At 46.9% G+C, this 26048-nt stretch overlaps 1 protein-coding gene across 1 annotated transcript in view; it reads left to right on the top strand.

The window, feature by feature from the left end:
- LOC129865908 (transmembrane protein 151A-like) overlaps window positions 1-26048 on the top strand; it is a 106873-nt gene that overhangs the window by 79997 nt on the left and 828 nt on the right. Inside the window, exons 5-6 of the mRNA XM_055938992.1 lie at window positions 25315-25454; window positions 25627-26048. The exon at window positions 25627-26048 is cut by the window's right edge and continues 828 nt beyond it. Coding sequence (XP_055794967.1) covers window positions 25315-25454; window positions 25627-26048 — 562 coding nt within the window. The remainder of the gene's footprint in view (window positions 1-25314; window positions 25455-25626) is intronic.

Here is a 26048-nt window from a genome sequence, read left to right as displayed (position 1 = left end):
CCTGTAACCTGTCTCTCTCTACCCCCTACAATATTACCCCTGTAACCTGTCTCTCTCTACCCCCTACACTATTACCCCTGTAACCTGTCTCTCTCTACCCCCTACAATATTACCCCTGTAACCTGTCTCTCTCTACCCCCTACAATATTACCCCTGTAACCTGTCTCTCTCTACCCCCTACACTATTACCCCTGTAACCTGTCTCTCTCTACCCCCTACAATATTACCCCTGTAACCTGTCTCTCTCTACCCCCTACACTATTACCCCTGTAACCTGTCTCTCTCTACCCCCTACAATATTACCCCTGTAACCTGTCTCTCTCTACCCCCTACAATATTACCCCTGTAACCTGTCTCTCTCTACCCCATCTACAATATTACCCCTGTAACCTGTCTCTCTCTACCCCATCTACAATATTACCCCTGTAACCTGTCTCTCTCTACCCCATCTTCAATATTACCCCTGTAACCTGTCTCTCTCTACCCCATCTACAATATTACCCCTGTAACCTGTCTCTCTCTACCCCATCTTCAATATTACCCCTGTAACCTGTCTCTCTCTACCCCCTACAATATTACCTCTGTAACCTGTCTCTCTCTACCCCCTACAATATTACCCCTGTAACCTGTCTTTCTCTACCCCATCTACAATATTACCCCTGTAACCTGTCTCTCTCTACCCCATCTACAATATTACCCCTGTAACCTGTCTCTCTCTACCCCCTACAATATTACCCCTGTAACCTGTCTCTCTCTACCCCCTACACTATTACCCCTGTAACCTGTCTCTCTCTACCCCCTACAATATTACCCCTGTAACCTGTCTCTCTCTACCCCCTACAATATTACCCCTGTAACCTGTCTCTCTCTACCCCCTACAATATTACCCCTGTAACCTGTCTCTCTCTACCCCATCTACAATATTACCCCTGTAACCTGTCTCTCTCTACCCCCTACACTATTACCCCTGTAACCTGTCTCTCTCTACCCCCTACACTATTACCCCTGTAACCTGTCTCTCTCTACTCCATCTACAATATTACCCCTGTAACCTGTCTCTCTCTACCCCCTCAATATTACCCCTGTAACCTGTCTCTCTCTACCCCCTACACTATTACCCCTGTAACCTGTCTCTCTCTACCCCCTACAATATTGCCCCTGTAACCTCTCTCTCTACCCCCTACAACCTTACCCCTGTAACCTGTCTCTCTCTACCCCATCTACAATATTACCCCTGTAACCTGTCTCTCTCTACCCCATCTTCAATATTACCCCTGTAACCTGTCTCTCTCTACCCCCTACAATATTACCCCTGTAACCTGTGTCTCTACCCCCTACAATATTACCCCTGTAACCTGTCTCTCTCTACCCCCTACAATATTACCCCTGTAACCTGTCTCTCTCTACCCCCTACAATATTACCCCTGTAACCTGTCTCTCTCTACCCCCTACAATATTACCCCTGTAACCTGTCTCTCTCTATCCCTACAATATTACCCCTGTAACCTGTCTCTCTCTATAACCCCTCTATATTACCCCTGTAACCTGTCTCTCTCTACCCCCTACAATATTACCCCTGTAACCTGTCTCTCTCTACCCCCTACAATATTACCCCTGTAACCTGTCTCTCTCTACCCCCTACAATATTACCCCTGTAACCTGTCTCTCTCTACCCCATCTACAACATTACCCCTGTAACCTGTCTCTCTCTACCCCATACAATATTACCCCTGTAACCTGTCTCTCTCTACCCCCTACACTATTACCCCTGCAACCTGTCTTTCTCTACCCCCTACAATATTACCCCTGTAACCTGTCTCTCTCTACCCCCTACAATATTACCCCTGTAACCTGTCTCTCTCTACCCCCTACAATATTACCCCTGTAACCTGTCTCTCTCTACCCCTACAATATTACCCCTGTAACCTGTCTCTCTCTACCCCATCTACAATATTACCCCTGTAACCTGTCTCTCTCTACCCCATCTTCAATATTACCCCTGTAACCTGTCTCTCTCTACCCCCTACAATATTACCCCTGTAACCTGTCTCTCTCTACCCCCTACAATATTACCCCTGTAACCTGTCTCTCTCTACCCCTCTACATTACCCCTGTAACCTGTCTCTCTCTACCCCCTACAATATTACCCCTGTAACCTGTCTCTCTCTACCCCCTACACTATTACCCCTGTAACCTGTCTCTCTCTACCCCCTACAATATTACCCCTGTAACCTGTCTCTCTCTACCCCCTACAACATTACCCCTGTAACCTGTCTCTCTCTACCCCCTACAACATTACCCTTGTAACCTGTCTCTCTCTACCCGCTACAACATTACCCCTGTAACCTGTCTCTCTCTACCCCCTACACTATTACCCCTGTAACCTGTCTCTCTCTACCCCCTACACTATTACCCCTGTAACCTGTCTCTCTCTACCCCTACAATATTACCCCTGTAACCTGTCTCTCTCTACCCCCTACAATATTACCCCTGTAACCTGTCTCTCTCTATAACCCCTCTATATTACCCCTGTAACCTGTCTCTCTCTATAACCCCTCTATATTACCCCTGTAACCTGTCTCTCTCTACCCCCTACAATATTACCCCTTTAACCTGTCTCTCTCTACCCCCTACAATATTACCCCTGTAACCTGTCTCTCTCTCTATAACCCCTCTATATTACCCCTGTAACCTGTCTCTCTCTATAACCCCTCTATATTACCCCTGTAACCTGTCTCTCTCTACCCCCTACAATATTACCCCTGTAACCTGTCTCTCTCTACCCCCTACAATATTACCCCTGTAACCTGTCTCTCTCTACCCCCTACAATATTACCCCTGTAACCTGTCTCTCTCTACCCCCTACAATATTACCCCTGTACCCTGTCTCTCTCTACCCCTACAATATTACCCCTGTAACCTGTCTCTCTCTACCCCCTACAATATTACCCCTGTAACCTGTCTCTCTCTACTCCCTACAATATTACCCCTGTAACCTGTCTCTCTCTACCCCATCTACAATATTACCCCTGTAACCTGTCTCTCTCTACCCCCTACAATATTACCCCTGTAACCTGTCTCTCTCTACCCCCTACAATATTACCCCTGTAACCTGTCTCTCTCTACCCCCTACAATATTACCCCTGTAACCTGTCTCTCTCTACCCCCTACAATATTACCCCTGTAACCTGTCTCTCTCTACCCCTTACAATATTACCCCTGTAACCTGTCTCTCTCTACCCCCTACAATATTACCCCTGTAACCTGTCTCTCTCTACCCCATCTACAATATTACCCCTGTAACCTGTCTCTCTCTACCCCCTACACTATTACCCCTGTAACCTGTCTCTCTCTACCCCCTACACTCTTACCCCTGTAACCTGTCTCTCTCTACTCCATCTACAATATTACCCCTGTAACCTGTTTCTCTCTACCCCCTCAATATTACCACTGTAACCTGTCTCTCTCTACCCCATCTACAATATTACCCCTGTAACCTGTCTCTCTCTACCCCCTACAATATTACCCCTGTAACCTGTCTCTCTCTACCCCCTACAATATTACCCCTGTAACCTGTCTCTCTCTACCCCCTACACTATTACCCCTGTAACCTGTCTCTCTCTACCCCCTACAATTTTACCCCTGGAACCTGTCTCTCTCTACCCCATCTACAATATTACCCCTGTAACCTGTCTCTCTCTACCCCATCTTCAATATTACCCCTGTAACCTGTCTCTCTCTACCCCCTACAATATTACCCCTGTAACCTGTCTCTCTCTACCCCATCTTCAATATTACCCCTGTAACCTGTCTCTCTCTACCCCCTACAATATTACCCCTGTAACCTGTCTCTCTCTACTCCCTATAATATTACCCCTGTAACCTGTCTCTCTCTACCCCCTACAATATTACCCCTGTACCCTGTCTCTCTCTACCCCATCTACAATATTACCCCTGTAACCTGTCTCTCTCTACCCCATCTTCAATATTACCCCTGTAACCTGTCTCTCTCTACCCCCTACAATATTACCCCTGTAACCTGTCTCTCTCTACCCCCTACAATATTACCCCTGTAACCTGTCTCTCTCTACCCCCTACAACATTACCCCTGTAACCTGTCTCTCTCTACTCCCTACAATATTACCCCTGTAACCTGTCTCTCTCTACCCCATCTACAATATTACCCCTGTAACCTGTCTCTCTCTACCCCCTACAATATTACCCCTGTAACCTGTCTCTCTCTACCCCCTACAATATTACCCCTGTAACCTGTCTCTCTCTACCCCATCTACAATATTACCCCTGTAACCTGTCTCTCTCTACCCCCTACAATATTACCCCTGTAACCTGTCTCTCTCTTCTCCCTACAATATTACCCCTGTAACCTGTCTCTCTCTACCCCCTACAATATTACCCCTGTAACCTGTCTCTCTCTACCCCCTACAATATTACCCCTGTAACCTGTCTCTCTCTACCCCCTACAATATTACCCCTGTAACCTGTCTCTCTCTACCCCATCTACAATATTACCCCTGTAACCTGTCTCTCTCTACCCCCTACAATATTACCCCTGTAACCTGTCTCTCTCTACCCCCTACAATATTACCCCTGTAACCTGTCTCTCTCTACCCCATCTACAATATTACCCCTGTAACCTGTCTCTTTCTACCCCATCTACAATATTACCCCTGTAACCTGTCTCTCTCTACCCCCTACAATATTACCCCTGTAACCTGTCTCTCTCTACCCCCTACAATATTACCCCTGTAACCTGTCTCTCTCTACCCCCTACAATATTACCCATGTAACCTGTCTCTCTCTACTCCCTACAATATTACCCCTGTAACCTGTCTCTCTCTACCCCCTACAATATTACCCCTGTAACCTGTCTCTCTCTACCCCCTACAATATTACCCCTGTAACCTGTCTCTCTGTACCCCCTCTACATTACCCCTGTAACCTGTCTCTCTCTACCCCCTACAATATTACCCCTGTAACCTGTCTCTCTCTACCCCCTACAATATTACCCCTGTAACCTGTCTCTCTCTACTCCATCTACAATATTACCCCTGTAACCTGTCTCTCTCTACCCCCTACACTATTACCCCTGTAACCTGTCTCTCTCTACCCCCTACAATATTACCCCTGTAACCTGTCTCTCTCTACCCCCTACACTATTACCCCTGTAACCTGTCTCTCTCTACCCCCTACAATATTACCCCTGTACCCTGTCTCTCTCTACCCCCTACAATATTACCCCTGTAACCTGTCTCTCTCTACCCCATCTACAATATTACCCCTGTAACCTGTCTCTCTCTACCCCCTACAATTTTACCCCTGTAACCTGTCTCTCTCTACCCCCTACAATATTACCCCTGTAACCTGTCTCTCTCTACCCCCTACAATATTACCCCTGTAACCTGTCTCTCTCTACCCCATCTACAATATTACCCCTGTAACCTGTCTCTCTCTACCCCCTACAATATTACCCCTGTAACCTGTCTCTCTCTACCCCCTACAATATTACCCCTGTAACCTGTCTCTCTCTACTCCCTACAATATTACCCCTGTAACCTGTCTCTCTCTACCCCCTACAATATTACCCCTGTAACCTGTCTCTCTCTACTCCCTACAATATTACCCCTGTAACCTGTCTCTCTCTACTCCCTATAATATTACCCCTGTAACCTGTCTCTCTCTATCCCATCTACAATATTACCCCTGTAACCTGTCTCTCTCTACCCCCTACAATATTACCCCTGTAACCTGTCTCTCTCTACCCCCTACAATATTACCCCTGTAACCTGTCTCTCTCTACTCCCTACAATATTACCCCTGTAACCTGTCTCTCTCTACTCCCTACAATATTACCCCTGTAACCTGTCTCTCTCTACTCCCTATAATATTACCCCTGTAACCTGTCTCTCTCTATCCCATCTACAATATTACCCCTGTAACCTGTCTCTCTCTACTCCCTACAATATTACCCCTGTAACCTGTCTCTCTCTACTCCCTATAATATTACCCCTGTAACCTGTCTCTCTCTATCCCATCTACAATATTACCCCTGTAACCTGTCTCTCTCTACCCCATCTACAATATTACCCCTGTAACCTGTCTCTCTCTACCCCCTACAATATTACCCCTGTAACCTGTCTCTCTCTACCCCCTACAATATTACCCCTGTAACCTGTCTCTCTCTATAACCCCTCTATATTACCCCTGTAACCTGTCTCTCTCTACCCCCTACAATATTACCCCTGTAACCTGTCTCTCTCTACTCCCTACAATATTACCCCTGTAACCTGTCTCTCTCTACCCCCTACAATATTACCCCTGTAACCTGTCTCTCTCTACCCTCTACAATATTACCCCTGTAACCTGTCTCTCTCTACCCCCTACAATATTACCCCTGTAACCTGTCTCTCTCTACTCCCTATAATATTACCCCTGTAACCTGTCTCTCTCTACCCCATCTACAATATTACCCCTGTAACCTGTCTCTCTCTACCCTCTACAATATTACCCCTGTAACCTGTCTCTCTCTACCCCATCTACAATATTACCCCTGTAACCTGTCTCTCTCTACCCTCTACAATATTACCCCTGTAACCTGTCTCTCTCTACCCCCTACAATATTACCCCTGTAACCTGTCTCTCTCTACCCTCTACAATATTACCCCTGTAACCTGTCTCTCTCTACCCCATCTACAATATTACCCCTGTAACCTGTCTCTCTCTACCCTCTACAATATTACCCCTGTAACCTGTCTCTCTCTACCCCCTACAATATTACCCCTGTAACCTGTCTCTCTCTACCCTCTACAATATTACCCCTGTAACCTGTCTCTCTCTACCCCCTCTACATTACCCCTGTAACCTGTCTCTCTCTACCCCCTACAATATTACCCCTGTAACCTGTCTCTCTCTACCCCATCTACAATATTACCCCTGTAACCTGTCTCTCTCTACCCCCTACAATATTACCCCTGTAACCTGTCTCTCTCTACCCCCTACAATATTACCCCTGTAACCTGTCTCTCTATACCCCCTACAATATTACCCCTGTAACCTGTCTCTCTCTACCCCCTACAATATTACCCCTGTAACCTGTCTCTCTCTACTCCCTACAATATTACCCCTGTAACCTGTCTCTCTCTATAACCCCTCTATATTACCCCTGTAACCTGTCTCTCTCTACCCCATCTACAACCTTACGCCTGTAACCTGTCTCTCTCTACCCCCTACAATATTACCCCTGTAACCTGTCTCTCTCTACCCCCTACAATATTACCCCTGTAACCTGTCTCTCTCTACCCCTTCAATATTACCCCTGTAACCTGTCTCTCTCTACCCCCTACAATATTACCCCTGTAACCAGTCTCTCTCTACCCCTACAATATTACCCCTGTAACCTGTCTCTCTCTACCCCCTACAATATTACCCCTGTAACCTGTCTCTCTCTACCCCCTACAATATTACCCCTGTAACCTGTCTCTCTCTACCCCATCTACAATATTACCCCTGTAACCTGTCTCTCTCTACCCCCTACAATATTACCCCTGTAACCTGTCTCTCTCTACCCCATCTACAATATTACCTAAGTAACCTGGCTCTCTCTACCCCATCTACAATATTACCCCTGTAACCTGTCTCTCTCTACCCCCTACAATATTACCCATGTAACCTGTCTCTCTCTACCCCCTACAATATTACCCATGTAACCTGTCTCTCTCTACCCCCTACAATATTACCCCTGTACCCTGTCTCTCTCTACCCCCTACAATATAACCCCGGTAACCTGTCTCTCTCTACCCCCTACAATATTACCCATGTAACCTGTCTCTCTCTACCCCATCTACAATATTACCCCTGTAACCTGTCTCTCTCTACCCCCTACAATATTACCCCTGTAACCTGTCTCTCTCTACTCCCTACAATATTACCCCTGTAACCTGTCTCTCTCTACCCCCTACAATATTACCCCTGTAACCTGTCTCTCTCTACCCCCTACAATATTACCCCTGTAACCTGTCTCTCTCTACCCCATCTACAATATTACCCCTGTAACCTGTCTCTCTCTACCCCCTACAATATTACCCATGTAACCTGTCTCTCTCTACCCCCTACAATATTACCCCTGTAACCTGTCTCTCTCTACCCCCTACAATATTACCCATGTAACCTGTCTCTCTCTACCCCATCTACAATATTACCCCTGTAACCTGTCTCTCTCTACCCCCTACAATATTACCCCTGTAACCTGTCTCTCTCTACCCCCTACAATATTACCCCTGTAACCTGTCTCTCTCTACCCCCTATAATATTACCCCTGTAACCTGTCTCTCTCTAACGCCTCTACATTACCCCTGTAACCTGTCTCTCTCTACCCCCTACAATATTACCCCTGTAACCTGTCTCTCTCTACCCCCTACAATATTACCCCTGTAACCTGTCTCTCTCTACCCCATCTACAATATTACCCCTGTAACCTGTCTCTCTCTACCCCATCTACAATATTACCCCTGTAACCTGTCTCTCTCTACCCCCTCTATATTACCCCTGTAACCTGTCTCTCTCCACCCCCTACAATATTACCCCTGTAACCTGTCTCTCTCTACCCCCTACAATATTACCCCTGTAACCTGTCTCTCTCTACCCCCTACAATATTACCCCTGTAACCTGTCTCTCTCTACCCCATCTACAATATTACCCCTGTAACCTGTCTCTCTCTACCCGTCTACATTACCCCTGTAACCTGTCTCTCTCTACCCCCTACAATATTACCCCTGTAACCTGTCTCTCTCTACCCCCTACAATATTACCCCTGTAACCTGTCTCTCTCTACCCCCTACAATATTACCCCTGTAACCTGTCTCTCTCTACCCCCTACAATATTACCCCTGTAACCTGTCTCTCTATAACCTCTATATTACCCCTGTAACCTGTCTCTCTCTACCCCATCTACAACATTACCCCTGTAATCTGTCTCTCTCTACCCCCTACAGTATTACCCCTGTAACCTGTCTCTCTCTACCCCCTACAATATTACCCCTGTAACCTGTCTCTCTCTACCCCCTACAATATTACCCCTGTAACCTGTCTCTCTCTACCCCCTACAATATTACCCCTGTAACCTGTCTCTCTCTACCCGTCTACATTACCCCTGTAACCTGTCTCTCTCTACCCCATCTACAATATTACCCCTGTAACCTGTCTCTCTCTACCCCCTACAATATTACCCCTGTAACCTGTCTCTCTATAACCTCTATTTTACCCCTGTAACCTGTCTCTCTCTACCCCCTACAATATTACCCCTGTAACCTGTCTCTCTCTACCCCCTACAATATTACCCCTGTAACCTGTCTCTCTCTACCCCCTACAATATAACCCCGGTAACCTGTCTCTCTCTACCCCATCTACAATATTACCCCTGTAACCTGTCTCTCTCTACCCCCTACAATATTACCCCTGTAACCTGTCTCTCTCTACCCCCTCTATATTACCCCTGTAACCTGTCTCTCTCTACCCCCTACAATATTACCCCTGTAACCTGTCTCTCTCTACCCGTCTACATTACCCCTGTAACCTGTCTCTCTCTACCCCATCTACAATATTACCCCTGTAACCTGTCTCTCTCTACCCCCTACAATATTACCCCTGTAACCTGTCTCTCTCTACCCGTCTACATTACCCCTGTAACCTGTCTCTCTCTACCCGTCTACATTACCCCTGTAACCTGTCTCTCTCTACCCCATCTACAATATTACCCCTGTAACCTGTCTCTCTCTACCCCCTACAATATTACCCCTGTAACCTGTCTCTCTCTACACCCTACAATATTACCCCTGTAACCTGTCTCTCTCTACCCCCTACAATATTACCCCTGTACCCTGTCTCTCTCTACCCCCTACAATATTACCCCTGTAACCTGTCTCTCTCTACCCCCTACAATATTACCCCTGTAACCTGTCTCTCTCTACCCCATCTACAATATTACCCCTGTAACCTGTCTCTCTCTACCCCCTCTATATTACCCCTGTAACCTGTCTCTCTCTACCCAATACAATATTACCCCTGTAACCTGTCTCTCTCTACCCCCTACAATATTACCCCTGTAACCTGTCTCTCTACCCAATACAATATTACCCCTGTAACCTGTCTCTCTCTACCCAATACAATATTACCCCTGTAACCTGTCTCTCTCTACCCCCTCTATATTACCCCTGTAACCTGTCTCTCTCTACCCCCTACACTATTACCCCTGTAACCTGTCTCTCTCTACCCCCTACAATATTACCCCTGTAACCTGTCTCTCTCTACCCCCTACAATATTACCCCTGTAACCTGTCTCTCTCTACCCCCTACAATATTACCCCTGTAACCTGTCTCTCTCTACCCCTACAATATTACCCCTGTAACCTGTCTCTCTATAACCTCTATATTACCCCTGTAACCTGTCTCTCTCTACCCCCTACAATATTACCCCTGTAACCTGTCTCTCTCTACCCCCTACAATATTACCCCTGTAACCTGTCTCTCTCTACCCCCTACAATATTACCCCTGTACCCTGTCTCTCTATAACCCCTCTACATTACCCCTGTAACCTGTCTCTCTCTACCCCATACAATATTACCCCTGTAACCTGTCTCTCTCTACCCCCTACAATATTACCCCTGTAACCTGTCTCTCTCTACCCGTCTACATTACCCCTGTAACCTGTCTCTCTCTACCCCATCTACAATATTACCCCTGTAACCTGTCTCTCTCTACCCCCTACAATATTACCCCTGTAACCTGTCTCTCTATAACCTCTATTTTACCCCTGTAACCTGTCTCTCTCTACCCCCTACAATATTACCCCTGTAACCTGTCTCTCTCTACCCCCTACAATATTACCCCTGTAACCTGTCTCTCTCTACCCGTCTACATTACCCCTGTAACCTGTCTCTCTCTACCCCATCTACAATATTACCCCTGTAACCTGTCTCTCTCTACCCCCTACAATATTAACCCTGTTACCTGTCTCTCTATAACCTCTATTTTACCCCTGTAACCTGTCTCTCTCTACCCCCTACAATATTACCCCTGTACCCTGTCTCTCTCTACCCCCTACAATATTACCCCTGTAACCTGTCTCTCTCTACCCCCTACACTATTACCCCTGTAACCTGTCTCTCTCTACACCCTACAATATTACCCCTGTAACCTGTCTCTCTCTACCCCCTACAATATTACCCCTGTAACCTGTCTCTCTCTACTCCCTACAATATTACCCCTGTAACCTGTCTCTCTCTACCCCCTACACTATTACCCCTGTAACCTGTCTCTCTCTACACCCTACAATATTACCCCTGTAACCTGTCTCTCTCTACCCCCTACAATATTACCCCTGTAACCTGTCTCTCTCTACCCCCTACAATATTACCCCTGTAACCTGTCTCTCTCTACCCCCTACAATATTACCCCTGTAACCTGTCTCTCTCTACCCCATCTACAATATTACCCCTGTAACCTGTCTCTCTCTACCCCCTCTATATTACCCCTGTAACCTGTCTCTCTCTACCCAATACAATATTACCCCTGTAACCTGTCTCTCTCTACCCCCTACAATATTACCCCTGTAACCTGTCTCTCTCTACCCCATCTACAATATTACCCCTGTAACCTGTCTCTCTCTACCCGTCTACATTACCCCTGTAACCTGTCTCTCTCTACCCCCTACAATATTACCCCTGTAACCTGTCTCTCTCTACCCCCTACAATATTACCCCTGTAACCTGTCTCTCTCTACCCCCTATAATATTACCCCTGTAACCTGTCTCTCTCTACCCCCTACAATATTACCCCTGTAACCTGTCTCTCTCTACCCCCTACAATATTACCCCTGTAACCTGTCTCTCTCTACCCCCTACAATATTACCCCTGTAACCTGTCTCTCTCTTCTCCCTACAATATTACCCCTGTAACCTGTCTCTCTCTACCCCCTACAATATTACCCCTGTAACCTGTCTCTCTCTACCCCTACACTATTACCCCTGTAACCTGTCTCTCTCTACCCCATCTACAACCTTACGCCTGTAACCTGTCTCTCTCTACCCCATCTACAATATTACCCCTGTAACCTGTCTCTCTCTACCCCCTACAATATTACCCCTGTAACCTGTCTCTCTCTACCCCCTACAATATTACCCCTGTAACCTGTCTCTCTCTACCCCTTCAATATTACCCCTGTAACCTGTCTCTCTCTACCCCCTACAATATTACCCCTGTAACCTGTCTCTCTCTACCCCTACAATATTACCCCTGTAACCTGTCTCTCTCTACCCCCTACAATATTACCCCTTTAACCTGTCTCTCTCTACCCCCTACAATATTACCCCTGTAACCTGTCTCTCTCTACCCCATCTACAATATTACCCCTGTACCCTGTCTCTCTCTACCCCATCTACAATATTACCCCTGTAACCTGTCTCTCTCTACCCCCTACAATATTACCCCTGTAACCTGTCTCTCTCTACCCCTTCAATATTACCCCTGTAACCTGTCTCTCTCTACCCCCTACAATATTACCCCTGTAACCTGTCTCTCTCTACACCCTACAATATTACCCCTGTAACCTGTCTCTCTCTACCCCTACAATATTACCCCTGTAACCTGTCTCTCTCTACCCCCTACAATATTACCCCTGTAACCTGTCTCTCTCTACCCCCTACAATATTACCCCTGTAACCTGTCTCTCTCTACCCCATCTACAATATTACCCCTGTACCCTGTCTCTCTCTACCCCATCTACAATATTACCCCTGTAACCTGTCTCTCTCTACCCCCTACAATATTACCCCTGTAACCTGTCTCTCTCTACCCCCTACAATATTACCCCTGTAACCTGTCTCTCTCTACCCCATCTACAATATTACCCCTGTAACCTGGCTCTCTCTACCCCATCTACAATATTACCCCTGTAACCTGTCTCTCTCTACCCCATCTACAATATTACCCCTGTACCCTGTCTCTCTCTACCCCCTACAATATTACCCCTGTAACCTGTCTCTCTCTACCCCCTACAATATTACCCCTGTAACCTGTCTCTCTCTACCCCCTACAATATTACCCCTGTAACCTGTCTCTCTCTACCCCCTACAATATTACCCCTGTAACCTGTCTCTCTCTACCCCCTACAATATTACCCCTGTAACCTGTCTCTCTCTACCCCCTACAATATTACCCCTGTAACCTGTCTCTCTCTACCCCCTACAATATTACCCCTGTAACCTGTCTCTCTCTACCCCATCTACAATATTACCCCTGTAACCTGTCTCTCTCTACCCCCTACAATATTACCCATGTAACCTGTCTCTCTCTACCCCCTACAATATTACCCCTGTAACCTGTCTCTCTCTACCCCCTACAATATTACCCATGTAACCTGTCTCTCTCTACCCCATCTACAATATTACCCCTGTAACCTGTCTCTCTCTACCCCCTACAATATTACCCCTGTAACCTGTCTCTCTCTAACGCCTCTACATTACCCCTGTAACCTGTCTCTCTCTACCCCCTACAATATTACCCCTGTAACCTGTCTCTCTCTACCCCCTACAATATTACCCCTGTAACCTGTCTCTCTACCCCATACAATATTACCCCTGTAACCTGTCTCTCTCTACCCCATCTACAATATTACCCCTGTAGCCTGTCTCTCTCTACCCCCTACAATATTACCCCTGTAACCTGTCTCTCTCTACCCCATCTACAATATTACCCCTGTAGCCTGTCTCTCTCTACCCCCTACAATATTACCCCTGTAACCTGTCTCTCTCTACCCCATCTACAATATTACCCCTGTAACCTGTCTCTCTCTACCCCATCTACAATATTACCCCTGTAACCTGTCTCTCTCTACCCGTCTACATTACCCCTGTAACCTGTCTCTCTCTACCCCCTACAATATTACCCCTGTAACCTGTCTCTCTCTACCCCCTACAACCTTACCCCTGTAACCTGTCTCTCTCTACCCCCTACAATATTACCCCTGTAACCTGTCTCTCTCTACCCCCTACAATATTACCCCTGTAACCTGTCTCTCTCTACCCCCTACAATATTACCCCTGTAACCTGTCTCTCTCTACTCCCTACAATATTACCCCTGTAACCTGTCTCTCTCTACCCCCTACAATATTACCCCTGTAACCTGTCTCTCTCTACCCCCTACAATATTACCCCTGTAACCTGTCTCTCTCTACCCCCTACAATATTACCCCTGTAACCTGTCTCTCTCTACCCCATCTACAATATTACCCCTGTAACCTGTCTCTCTCTACCCCCTACAATATTACCCCTGTAACCTGTCTCTCTCTACCCCATCTACAATATTACCCCTGTAACCTGTCTCTCTCTACCCCCTACAACCTTACCCCTGTACCCTGTCTCTCTCTACCCCCTACAATATTACCCCTGTAACCTGTCTCTCTCTACCCCCTACAATATTACCCCTGTAACCTGTCTCTCTCTACCCCCTACAACATTACCCCTGTAACCTGTCTCTCTCTACCCCCTACAATATTACCCCTGTAACCTGTCTCTCTCTACCCCATCTACAATATTACCCCTGTAACCTGTCTCTCTCTACCCCCTACAATATTACCCCTGTACCCTGTCTCTCTATAACCCCTCTACATTACCCCTGTAACCTGTCTCTCTCTACCCCCTACAATATTACCCCTGTAACCTGTCTCTCTCTACCCCCTACAATATTACCCCTGTAACCTGTCTCTCTCTACCCGTCTACATTACCCCTGTAACCTGTCTCTCTCTACCCCATCTACAATATTACCCCTGTAACCTGTCTCTCTCTACCCCCTACAATATTACCCCTGTAACCTGTCTCTCTCTACCCCCTACAATATTACCCCTGTAACCTGTCTCTCTCTACCCCCTACAATATTACCCCTGTAACCTGTCTCTCTATAACCTCTATTTTACCCCTGTAACCTGTCTCTCTCTACCCCCTACAATATTACCCCTGTAACCTGTCTCTCTCTAACCCATCTACAATATTACCCCTGTAACCTGTCTCTCTCTACCCCCTACAATATTACCCCTGTAACCTGTCTCTCTCTACTCCCTACAATATTACCCCTGTAACCTGTCTCTCTCTACCCCCTACAATATTACCCCTGTAACCTGTCTCTCTCTACCCCCTACAATATTACCCCTGTAACCTGTCTCTCTCTACCCCCTACAATATTACCCCTGTAACCTGTCTCTCTCTACCCCCTACAATATTACCCCTGTAACCTGTCTCTCTCTACTCCCTACAATATTACCCCTGTAACCTGTCTCTCTCTACCCCTCTACAATATTACCCCTGTAACCTGTCTCTCTCTACCCCCTACACTATTACCCCTGTAACCTGTCTCTCTATAACGCCTCTACATTACCCCTGTAACCTGTCTCTCTCTACCCCTCTACAATATTACCCCTGTAACCTGTCTCTCTCTAACGCCTCTACATTACCCCTGTAACCTGTCTCTCTCTACCCCCTACAATATTACCCCTGTAACCTGTCTCTCTCTACCCCATACAATATTACCCCTGTAACCTGTCTCTCTCTACCCCATACAATATTACCCCTGTAACCTGTCTCTCTCTACCCCATACAATATTACCCCTGTAACCTGTCTCTCTCTACCCCATCTACAATATTACCCCTGTAACCTGTCTCTCTCTACCCCCTACAATATTACCCCTGTAACCTGTCTCTCTATAACCTCTATATTACCCCTGTAACCTGTCTCTCTCTACCCCCTACAATATTACCCCTGTAACCTGTCTCTCTCTACCCCATCTACAATATTACCCCTGTACCCTGTCTCTCTCTACCCCCTACAATATTACCCCTGTAACCTGTCTCTCTCTACCCCCTACAATATTACCCCTGTAACCTGTCTCTCTCTACCCCATCTACAATATTACCCCTGTAACCTGTCTCTCTCTACCCAATACAATATTACCCCTGTAACCTGTCTCTCTCTACCCCCTACAATATTACCCCTGTAACCTGTCTCTCTCTACCCCATCTACAATATTACCCCTGTAACCTGTCTTTCTCTACCCGTCTACATTACCCCTGTAACCTGTCTCTCTCTACCCCCTACAATATTACCCCTGTAACCTGTCTCTCTCTACCCCCTACAATATTACCCCTGTAACCTGTCTCTCTCTACCCCCTACAATATTACCCCTGTAACCTGTCTCTCTCTACCCCCTACAATATTACCCCTGTAACCTGTCTCTCTCTACCCCCTACAATATTACCCCTGTAACCTGTCTCTCTCTACCCCCTACAATATTACCCCTGTAACCTGTCTCTCTCTACCCCCTACAATATTACTCCTGTAACCTGGCTCTCTCTACCCCATCTACAATATTACCCCTGTAACCTGTCTCTCTCTACCCCCTACAATATTACCCCTGTAACCTGTCTCTCTCTACCCCCTACAATATTACCCCTGTACCCTGTCTCTCTCTACCCCCTACAATATTACCCCTGTAACCTGTCTCTCTCTACCCCCTACAATATTACCCCTGTAACCTGTCTCTCTCTACCCCCTACACTATTACCCCTGTAACCTGTCTCTCTACCCCATCTTCAATATTACCCCTGTAACCTGTCTCTCTCTACCCCATCTACAATATTACCCCTGTAACCTGTCTCTCTCTACCCCCTCTATATTACCCCTGTAACCAGTCTCTCTCTACCCGTCTACATTACCCCTGTAACCTGTCTCTCTCTAACCCCTACAATATTACCCCTGTAACCTGTCTCTCTCTACCCCCTACAATATTACCCGTGTAACCTGTCTCTCTCTACCCCCTACAATATTACCCCTGTAACCTGTCTCTCTCTACCCCCTACAATATTACCCCTGTAACCTGTCTCTCTCTACTCCCTACAACATTACCCCTGTAACCTGTCTCTCTCTACCCCCTACAATATTACCCCTGTAACCTGTCTCTCTCTACCCCCTACAATATTACCCCTGTACCCTGTCTCTCTCTACCCCCCACAATATTACCCCTGTAACCTGTCTCTCTCTACCCCATACAATATTACCCCTGTAACCTGTCTCTCTCTAACGCCTCTACATTACCCCTGTAACCTGTCTCTCTCTACCCCCTACAATATTACCCCTGTAACCTGTCTCTCTCTACCCCCTACAATATTACCCCTGTAACCTGTCTCTCTCTACCCCATACAATATTACCCCTGTAACCTGTCTCTCTCTACCCCATCTACAATATTACCCCTGTAACCTGTCTCTCTCTACCCCATCTACAATATTACCCCTGTAACCTGTCTCTCTCTATAACCCCTCTATATTACCCCTGTAACCTGTCTCTCTCTACCCCATACAATATTACCCCTGTACCCTGTCTCTCTCTACCCCCTACAATATTACCCCTGTAACCTGTCTCTCTCTACCCCCTACAATATTACCCCTGTAACCTGTCTCTCTCTACCCCATCTACAATATTACCCCTGTAACCTGTCTCTCTCTACCCCCTCTATATTAACCCTGTAACCTGTCTCTCTCACCCAATACAATATTACCCCTGTAACCTGTGTCTCTCTACCCCCTACAATATTACCCCTGTAACCTGTCTCTCTCTACCCGTCTACATTACCCCTGTAACCTGTCTCTCTCTACCCCCTACAATATTACCCCTGTAACCTGTCTCTCTCTACCCAATACAATATTACCCCTGTAACCTGTCTCTCTCTACCCCCTACAATATTACCCCTGTACCCCGTCTCTCTCTACCCCCTACAATATTACCCCTGTAACCTGTCTCTCTCTACCCCATCTACAATATTACCCCTGTAACCTGTCTCTCTCTACCCCCTACAATATTACCCCTGTAACCTGTCTCTCTCTACCCCTTACAATATTACCCCTGTAACCTGTCTCTCTCTACCCCCTACAATATTACCCCTGTAACCTGTCTCTCTCTACCCCCTACAATATTACCCCTGTAACCTGTCTCTCTCTACCCCATCTACAATATTACCCCTGTAACCTGTCTCTCTCTACCCATCTACATTACCCCTGTAACCTGTCTCTCTCTACCCCATCTACAATATTACCCCTGTAACCTGTCTCTCTCTACCCCCTACAATATTACCCCTGTACCCTGTCTCTCTATAACCCCTCTACATTACCCCTGTACCCTGTCTCTCTCTACCCCCTACAATATTACCCCTGTAACCTGTCTCTCTCTACCCCCTACACTATTACCCCTGTAACCTGTCTCTCTCTACCCCCTACAATATTACCCCTGTAACCTGTCTCTCTCTACCCCCTACAATATTACCCCTGTAACCTGTCTCTCTCTACCCGTCTACATTACCCCTGTAACCTGTCTCTCTCTACCCCCTACAATATTACCCCTGTAACCTGTCTCTCTCTACCCCCTACAACATTACCCCTGTAACCTGTCTCTCTCTACCCCCTACAATATTACCCCTGTAACCTGTCTCTCTCTACCCCCTACAATATTACCCCTGTAACCTGTCTCTCTCTACCCCATCTACAATATTACCCCTGTAACCTGTCTCTCTCTACCCCCTACAATATTACCCCTGTAACCTGTCTCTCTATAACCTCTATATTACCCCTGTAACCTGTCTCTCTCTACCCCCTACAATATTACCCCTGTAACCTGTCTCTCTCTACCCCCTACACTATTACCCCTGTAACCTGTCTCTCTCTACCCCCTACAATATTACCCCTGTAACCTGTCTCTCTCTACCCCCTACAATATTACCCCTGTAACCTGTCTCTCTCTACCCCCTACAATATTACCCCTGTAACCTGTCTCTCTCTACCCCCTACAATATTACCCCTGTAACCTGTCTCTCTCTACCCCCTACAATATTACCCCTGTAACCTGTCTCTCTCTACCCCCTACAATATTACCCCTGTAACCTGTCTCTCTCTACCCCCTACAATATTACCCCTGTAACCTGTCTCTCTCTACCCCATCTACAATATTACCCCTGTAACCTGTCTCTCTCTACCCCCTACAATATTACCCCTGTACCCTGTCTCTCTATAACCCCTCTACATTACCCCTGTAACCTGTCTCTCTCTACCCCCTACAATATTACCCCTGTAACCTGTCTCTCTCTACCCCATCTACAATATTACCCCTGTAACCTGTCTCTCTCTACCCCCTACAATATTACCCCTGTAACCTGTCTCTCTCTACCCGTCTACATTACCCCTGTAACCTGTCTCTCTCTACCCCATCTACAATATTACCCCTGTAACCTGTCTCTCTCTACCCCCTACAATATTACCCCTGTAACCTGTCTCTCTATAACCTCTATATTACCCCTGTAACCTGTCTCTCTCTACCCCCTACAATATTACCCCTGTAACCTGTCTCTCTCTACCCCCTACAATATTACCCCTGTAACCTGTCTCTCTCTACCCCATCTACAATATTACCCCTGTAACCTGTCTCTCTCTACCCCCTACAATATTACCCCTGTAACCTGTCTCTCTCTAACCCATCTACAATATTACCCCTGTAACCTGTCTCTCTCTACCCCCTACAATATTACCCCTGTAACCTGTCTCTCTCTACCCCTCTACAATATTACCCCTGTAACCTGTCTCTCTCTACCCCTACAATATTACCCCTGTAACCTGTCTCTCTCTACCCCCTACAATATTACCCCTGTAACCTGTCTCTCTCTAACGCCTCTACATTACCCCTGTAACCTGTCTCTCTCTACCCCCTACAATATTACCCCTGTAACCTGTCTCTCTCTACCCCCTACAATATTACCCCTGTAACCTGTCTCTCTCTAACGCCTCTACATTACCCCTGTAACCTGTCTCTCTCTACCCCTACAATATTACCCCTGTAACCTGTCTCTCTCTACCCCATACAATATTACCCCTGTAACCTGTCTCTCTCTACCCCATCTACAATATTACCCCTGTAACCTGTCTCTCTCTACTCCCTACAATATTACCCCTGTAACCTGTCTCTCTCTACCCCCTACAATATTACCCCTGTAACCTGTCTCTCTCTACCCCTTCAATATTACCCCTGTAACCTGTCTCTCTCTACCCCATCTACAATATTACCCCTGTACCCTGTCTCTCTCTACCCCCTACAATATTACCCCTGTAACCTGTCTCTCTCTACCCCTTCAACATTACCCCTGTAACCTGTCTCTCTCTACCCCTACAATATTACCCCTGTAACCTGTCTCTCTCTACCCCTTCAATATTACCCCTGTAACCTGTCTCTCTCTACCCCCTACAATATTACCCCTGTAACCAGTCTCTCTCTACCCCTACAATATTACCCCTGTAACCTGTCTCTCTCTACCCCCTACAGCATTACCCCTGTAACCAGTCTCTCTCTACCCCTACAATATTACCCCTGTAACCTGTCTCTCTCTACCCCCTACAGCATTACCCCTGTAACCTGTCTCTCTCTACCCCCTACAATATTACCCCTGTAACCTGTCTCTCTCTACCCCCTACAATATTACCCCTGTAACCTGTCTCTGTCTACCCCCTACAACATTACCCCTGTAACCTGTCTCTCTCTACCCCCTACAATATTACCCCTGTAACCTGTCTCTCTCTACCCCATCTACAATATTACCCCTGTAACCTGTCTCTCTCTCTACCCCCTCTATATTACCCCTGTAACCTGTCTCTCTCTACCCAATACAATAATACCCCTGTAACCTGTCTCTCTCTACCCCCTACAATATTACCCCTGTAACCTGTCTCTCTCTACCCCCTACAATATTACCCCTGTAACCTGTCTCTCTATAACCTCTATATTACCCCTGTAACCTGTCTCTCTCTACCCCCTACAATATTACCCCTGTAACCTGTCTCTCTCTACCCCATCTACAATATTACCCCTGTAACCTGTCTCTCTCTACCCCCTACAATATTACCCCTGTAACCTGTCTCTCTCTACCCCTCTACAATATTACCCCTGTAACCTGTCTCTCTCTACCCCCTACAATATTACCCCTGTAACCTGTCTCTCTCTACCCCCTACAATATTACCCCTGTAACCTGTCTCTCTCTACCCCCTACAATATTACCCCTGTAACCTGTCTCTCTCTATCCCCTACAATATTACCCCTGTAACCTGTCTCTCTCTACCCCCTACAATATTACCCCTGTAACCTGTCTCTCTCTACCCCCTACAATATTACCCCTGTAACCTGTCTCTCTCTACCCCCTACAATATTACCCCTGTAACCTGTCTCTCTCTACCCCCTACAATATTACCCCTGTAACCTGTCTCTCTCTACCCCCTACAATATTACCCCTGTAACCTGTCTCTCTCTACCCGTCTACATTACCCCTGTAACCTGTCTCTCTCTACCCCCTACAATATTACCCCTGTAACCTGTCTCTCTCTACCCCATCTACAATATTACCCCTGTAACCTGTCTCTCTCTACCCCCTACAATATTACCCCTGTAACCTGTCTCTCTATAACCTCTATATTACCCCTGTAACCTGTCTCTCTCTACCCCCTACAATATTACCCCTGTAACCTGTCTCTCTCTACCCCCTACAATATTACCCCTGTAACCTGTCTCTCTCTACCCCCTACAATATTACCCCTGTAACCTGTCTCTCTCTACCCCCTACAATATTACCCCTGTAACCTGTCTCTCTCTACCCCATCTACAATATTACCCCTGTAACCTGTCTCTCTCTACCCCCTACAATATTACCCCTGTACCCTGTCTCTCTATAACCCCTCTACATTACCCCTGTAACCTGTCTCTCTCTACCCCCTACAATATTACCCCTGTAACCTGTCTCTCTCTACCCCCTACAATATTACCCCTGTAACCTGTCTCTCTCTACCCGTCTACATTACCCCTGTAACCTGTCTCTCTCTACCCCATCTACAATATTACCCCTGTAACCTGTCTCTCTCTACCCCCTACAATATTACCCCTGTAACCTGTCTCTCTATAACCTCTATATTACCCCTGTAACCTGTCTCTCTCTACCCCCTACAATATTACCCCTGTAACCTGTCTCTCTCTAACCCATCTACAATATTACCCCTGTAACCTGTCTCTCTCTACCCCCTACAATATTACCCCTGTAACCTGTCTCTCTCTACCCCATCTACAATATTACCCCTGTAACCTGTCTCTCTCTACCCCCTACAATATTACCCCTGTAACCTGTCTCTCTCTAACCCATCTACAATATTACCCCTGTAACCTGTCTCTCTCTACCCCCTACAATATTACCCCTGTAACCTGTCTCTCTCTACCCCATCTACAATATTACCCCTGTAACCTGTCTCTCTCTACTCCCTACAATATTACCCCTGTAACCTGTCTCTCTCTACCCCATCTACAATATTACCCCTGTAACCTGTCTCTCTCTACCCCCTACAATATTACCCCTGTAACCTGTCTCTCTCTACCCCCTACAATATTACCCCTGTAACCTGTCTCTCTCTACCCCTCTACAATATTACCCCTGTAACCTGTCTCTCTCTACCCCTACAATATTACCCCTGTAACCTGTCTCTCTCTACCCCCTACAATATTACCCCTGTAACCTGTCTCTCTCTAACGCCTCTACATTACCCCTGTAACCTGTCTCTCTCTACCCCCTACAATATTACCCCTGTAACCTGTCTCTCTCTACCCCCTACAATATTACCCCTGTAACCTGTCTCTCTCTAACGCCTCTACATTACCCCTGTAACCTGTCTCTCTCTACCCCTACAATATTACCCCTGTAACCTGTCTCTCTCTACCCCCTACAATATTACCCCTGTAACCTGTCTCTCTCTACCCCATACAATATTACCCCTGTAACCTGTCTCTCTCTACCCCATCTACAATATTACCCCTGTAACCTGTCTCTCTCTACCCCCTACAATATTACCCCTGTAACCTGTCTCTCTCTACCCCATCTACAATATTACCCCTGTAACCTGTCTCTCTCTACTCCCTACACTATTACCCCTGTAACCTGTCTCTCTCTACCCCTACAATATTACCCCTGTAACCTGTCTCTCTCTATCCCCTACAATATTACCCCTGTAACCTGTCTCTCTCTACCCCATCTACAATATTACCCCTGTAACCTGTCTCTCTCTACCCCCTACAATATTACCCCTGTAACCTGTCTCTCTCTACCCCCTACAATATTACCCCTGTAACCTGTCTCTCTCTACCCCCTACAATATTACCCCTGTAACCTGTCTCTCTCTACCCCCTACACTATTACCCCTGTAACCTGTCTCTCTCTACCCCTCTACATTACCCCTGTACCCTGTCTCTCTCTACCCCTCTACATTACCCCTGTAACCTGTCTCTCTCTACCCCCTACAATATTACCCCTGTAACCTGTCTCTCTCTACCCCTCTACATTACCCCTGTAACCTGTCTCTCTCTACCCTCTACAATATTACCCCTGTAACCTGTCTCTCTCTACTCCCTACAATATTACCCCTGTAACCTGTCTCTCTCTACCCCCTACAATATTACCCCTGTAACCTGTCTCTCTCTACACCCTACAATATTACCCCTGTAACCTGTCTCTCTCTACTCCCTACAATATTACCCCTGTAACCTGTCTCTCTCTACCCCCTACAATATTACCCCTGTAACCTGTCTCTCTCTACCCCCTACAATATTACCCCTGTAACCTGTCTCTCTCTACCCCTCTACAATATTACCCCTGTAACCTGTCTCTCTCTACCCCCTACAATATTACCCCTGTAACCTGTCTCTCTCTACCCCATCTACAATATTACCCCTGTAACCTGTCTCTCTCTACCCCTCTACATTACCCCTGTAACCTGTCTCTCTCTACCCCCTACAATATTACCCCTGTACCCTGTCTCTCTCTACCCCTCTACATTACCCCTGTAACCTGTCTCTCTCTACCCCCTACAATATTACCCCTGTAACCTGTCTCTCTCTACACCCTACAATATTACCCCTGTAACCTGTCTCTCTCTACTCCCTACAATATTACCCCTGTAACCTGTCTCTCTCTACCCCCTACAATATTACCCCTGTAACCTGTCTCTCTCTACCCCCTACAATATTACCCCTGTAACCTGTCTCTCTCTACCCCTCTACAATATTACCCCTGTAACCTGTCTCTCTCTACCCCCTACAATATTACCCCTGTAACCTGTCTCTCTCTACCCCATCTACAATATTACCCCTGTAACCTGTCTCTCTCTACCCCTCTACATTACCCCTGTAACCTGTCTCTCTCTACCCCCTACAATATTACCCCTGTACCCTGTCTCTCTCTACCCCTCTACATTACCCCTGTAACCTGTCTCTCTCTACCCCCTACAATATTACCCCTGTACCCTGTCTCTCTCTACCCCTCTACATTACCCCTGTAACCTGTCTCTCTCTACCCCCTACAATATTACCCCTGTAACCTGTCTCTCTCTACCCCCTACAATATTACCCCTGTAACCTGTCTCTCTCTACCCCTCTACATTACCCCTGTAACCTGTCTCTCTCTACCCCCTACAATATTACCCCTGTAACCTGTCTCTCTCTACCCCCTACAATATTACCCCTGTAACCTGTCTCTCTCTACCCCCTACAATATTACCCCTGTAACCTGTCTCTCTCTACCCCCTACAATATTACCCCTGTAACCTGTCTCTCTCTACCCCCTACAATATTACCCCTGTAACCTGTCTCTCTCTACCCCATCTACAATATTACCCCTGTAACCTGTCTCTCTCTACCCCATCTACAATATTACCCCTGTAACCTGTCTCTCTCTACTCCCTACAATATTACCCCTGTAACCTGTCTCTCTCTACCCCATCTACAATATTACCCCTGTAACCTGTCTCTCTGTAACCCCTCTACATTACCCCTGTAACCTGTCTCTCTATAACCCCTCTACATTACCCCTGTAACCTGTCTCTCTGTAACCCCTCTACATTACCCCTGTAACCTGTCTCTCTGTAACCCCTCTACATTACCCCTGTAACCTGTCTCTCTCTACCCCATCTACAACATTACCCCTGTAACCTGTCCCTCTATAACCTCTATATTACCCCTGTAACCTGTCTCTCTCTACCCCATCTACAACATTACCCCTGTAACCCGTCCCTCTATAACCTCTATATTACCCCTGTAACCTGTCCCTCTATAACCCCTCTACATTACCCCTGTAACCCGTCTCTCTGTAACCCCTCTACATTACCCCTGTAACCTGTCCCTCTGTCACAGGTGTATCATGAGAGGGTTAACACCCACGCCTCCAGCTCTGAGTTTGACTACGGTCGCCACAGGGTTAAAGACGTCTCCAAAGAGCTCCAGGGACTTCAGGAGCATCCGGCTGTCAGGTTACGCTTCACCAAGTGTTTCAGGTGAACACGCACATTTGGAATTCTAGATATTCATTTACAAAGCACTGTTAATAATTCAGAAAAATATACTTTTCTTGTGAGTTGAGTTTCCCACCCGTAGACTGTTTTCTGCTACTGGAAAAGCGCTATGAAATCCAAATCAATCAATGAATCAATTGTTCCTCCGTTTCAGTTTCGCCAGCGCCCGTGCGGAGGCGGCATACCTCACCCAGCGAGCACACTTCTTCGGAGACAACGAGGGTCTGGATGATTACATGGAAGCGCGAGAGGGGATGCATCTAAAGAACGTTGATTTCCGGGAGCATATCCTGGCGTTCCCAGACCCGACCCGGCAACCGTGGTATTCCCGACCCCGAGTCTTCTGGCTAGCCTCAGTGTTCCTCTTCTCCTGGCCGCTCCGGGTCGTGTCGGAATACCGCACGGCATACGTACACTACCACGTGGAGAAACTGTTCGGAGAGGAGACGATCCGCGAGGATGGAGGAGGGGACGGAGTGACGGAGAACGGTGGAACGACGGGAGGAGAGAGGAGTGTCAACGGCGGGTCGAGTTACCGAGCGATATCGCGGGTGAACACGGTGGATATGACGGAGC

The sequence above is a fragment of the Salvelinus fontinalis genome, chromosome 11 (assembly GCF_029448725.1).
Source record: "Salvelinus fontinalis isolate EN_2023a chromosome 11, ASM2944872v1, whole genome shotgun sequence".
Classification (NCBI taxonomy): domain Eukaryota; kingdom Metazoa; phylum Chordata; class Actinopteri; order Salmoniformes; family Salmonidae; genus Salvelinus; species Salvelinus fontinalis.
This window is presented reverse-complemented; position numbering and strand designations above follow the sequence as displayed.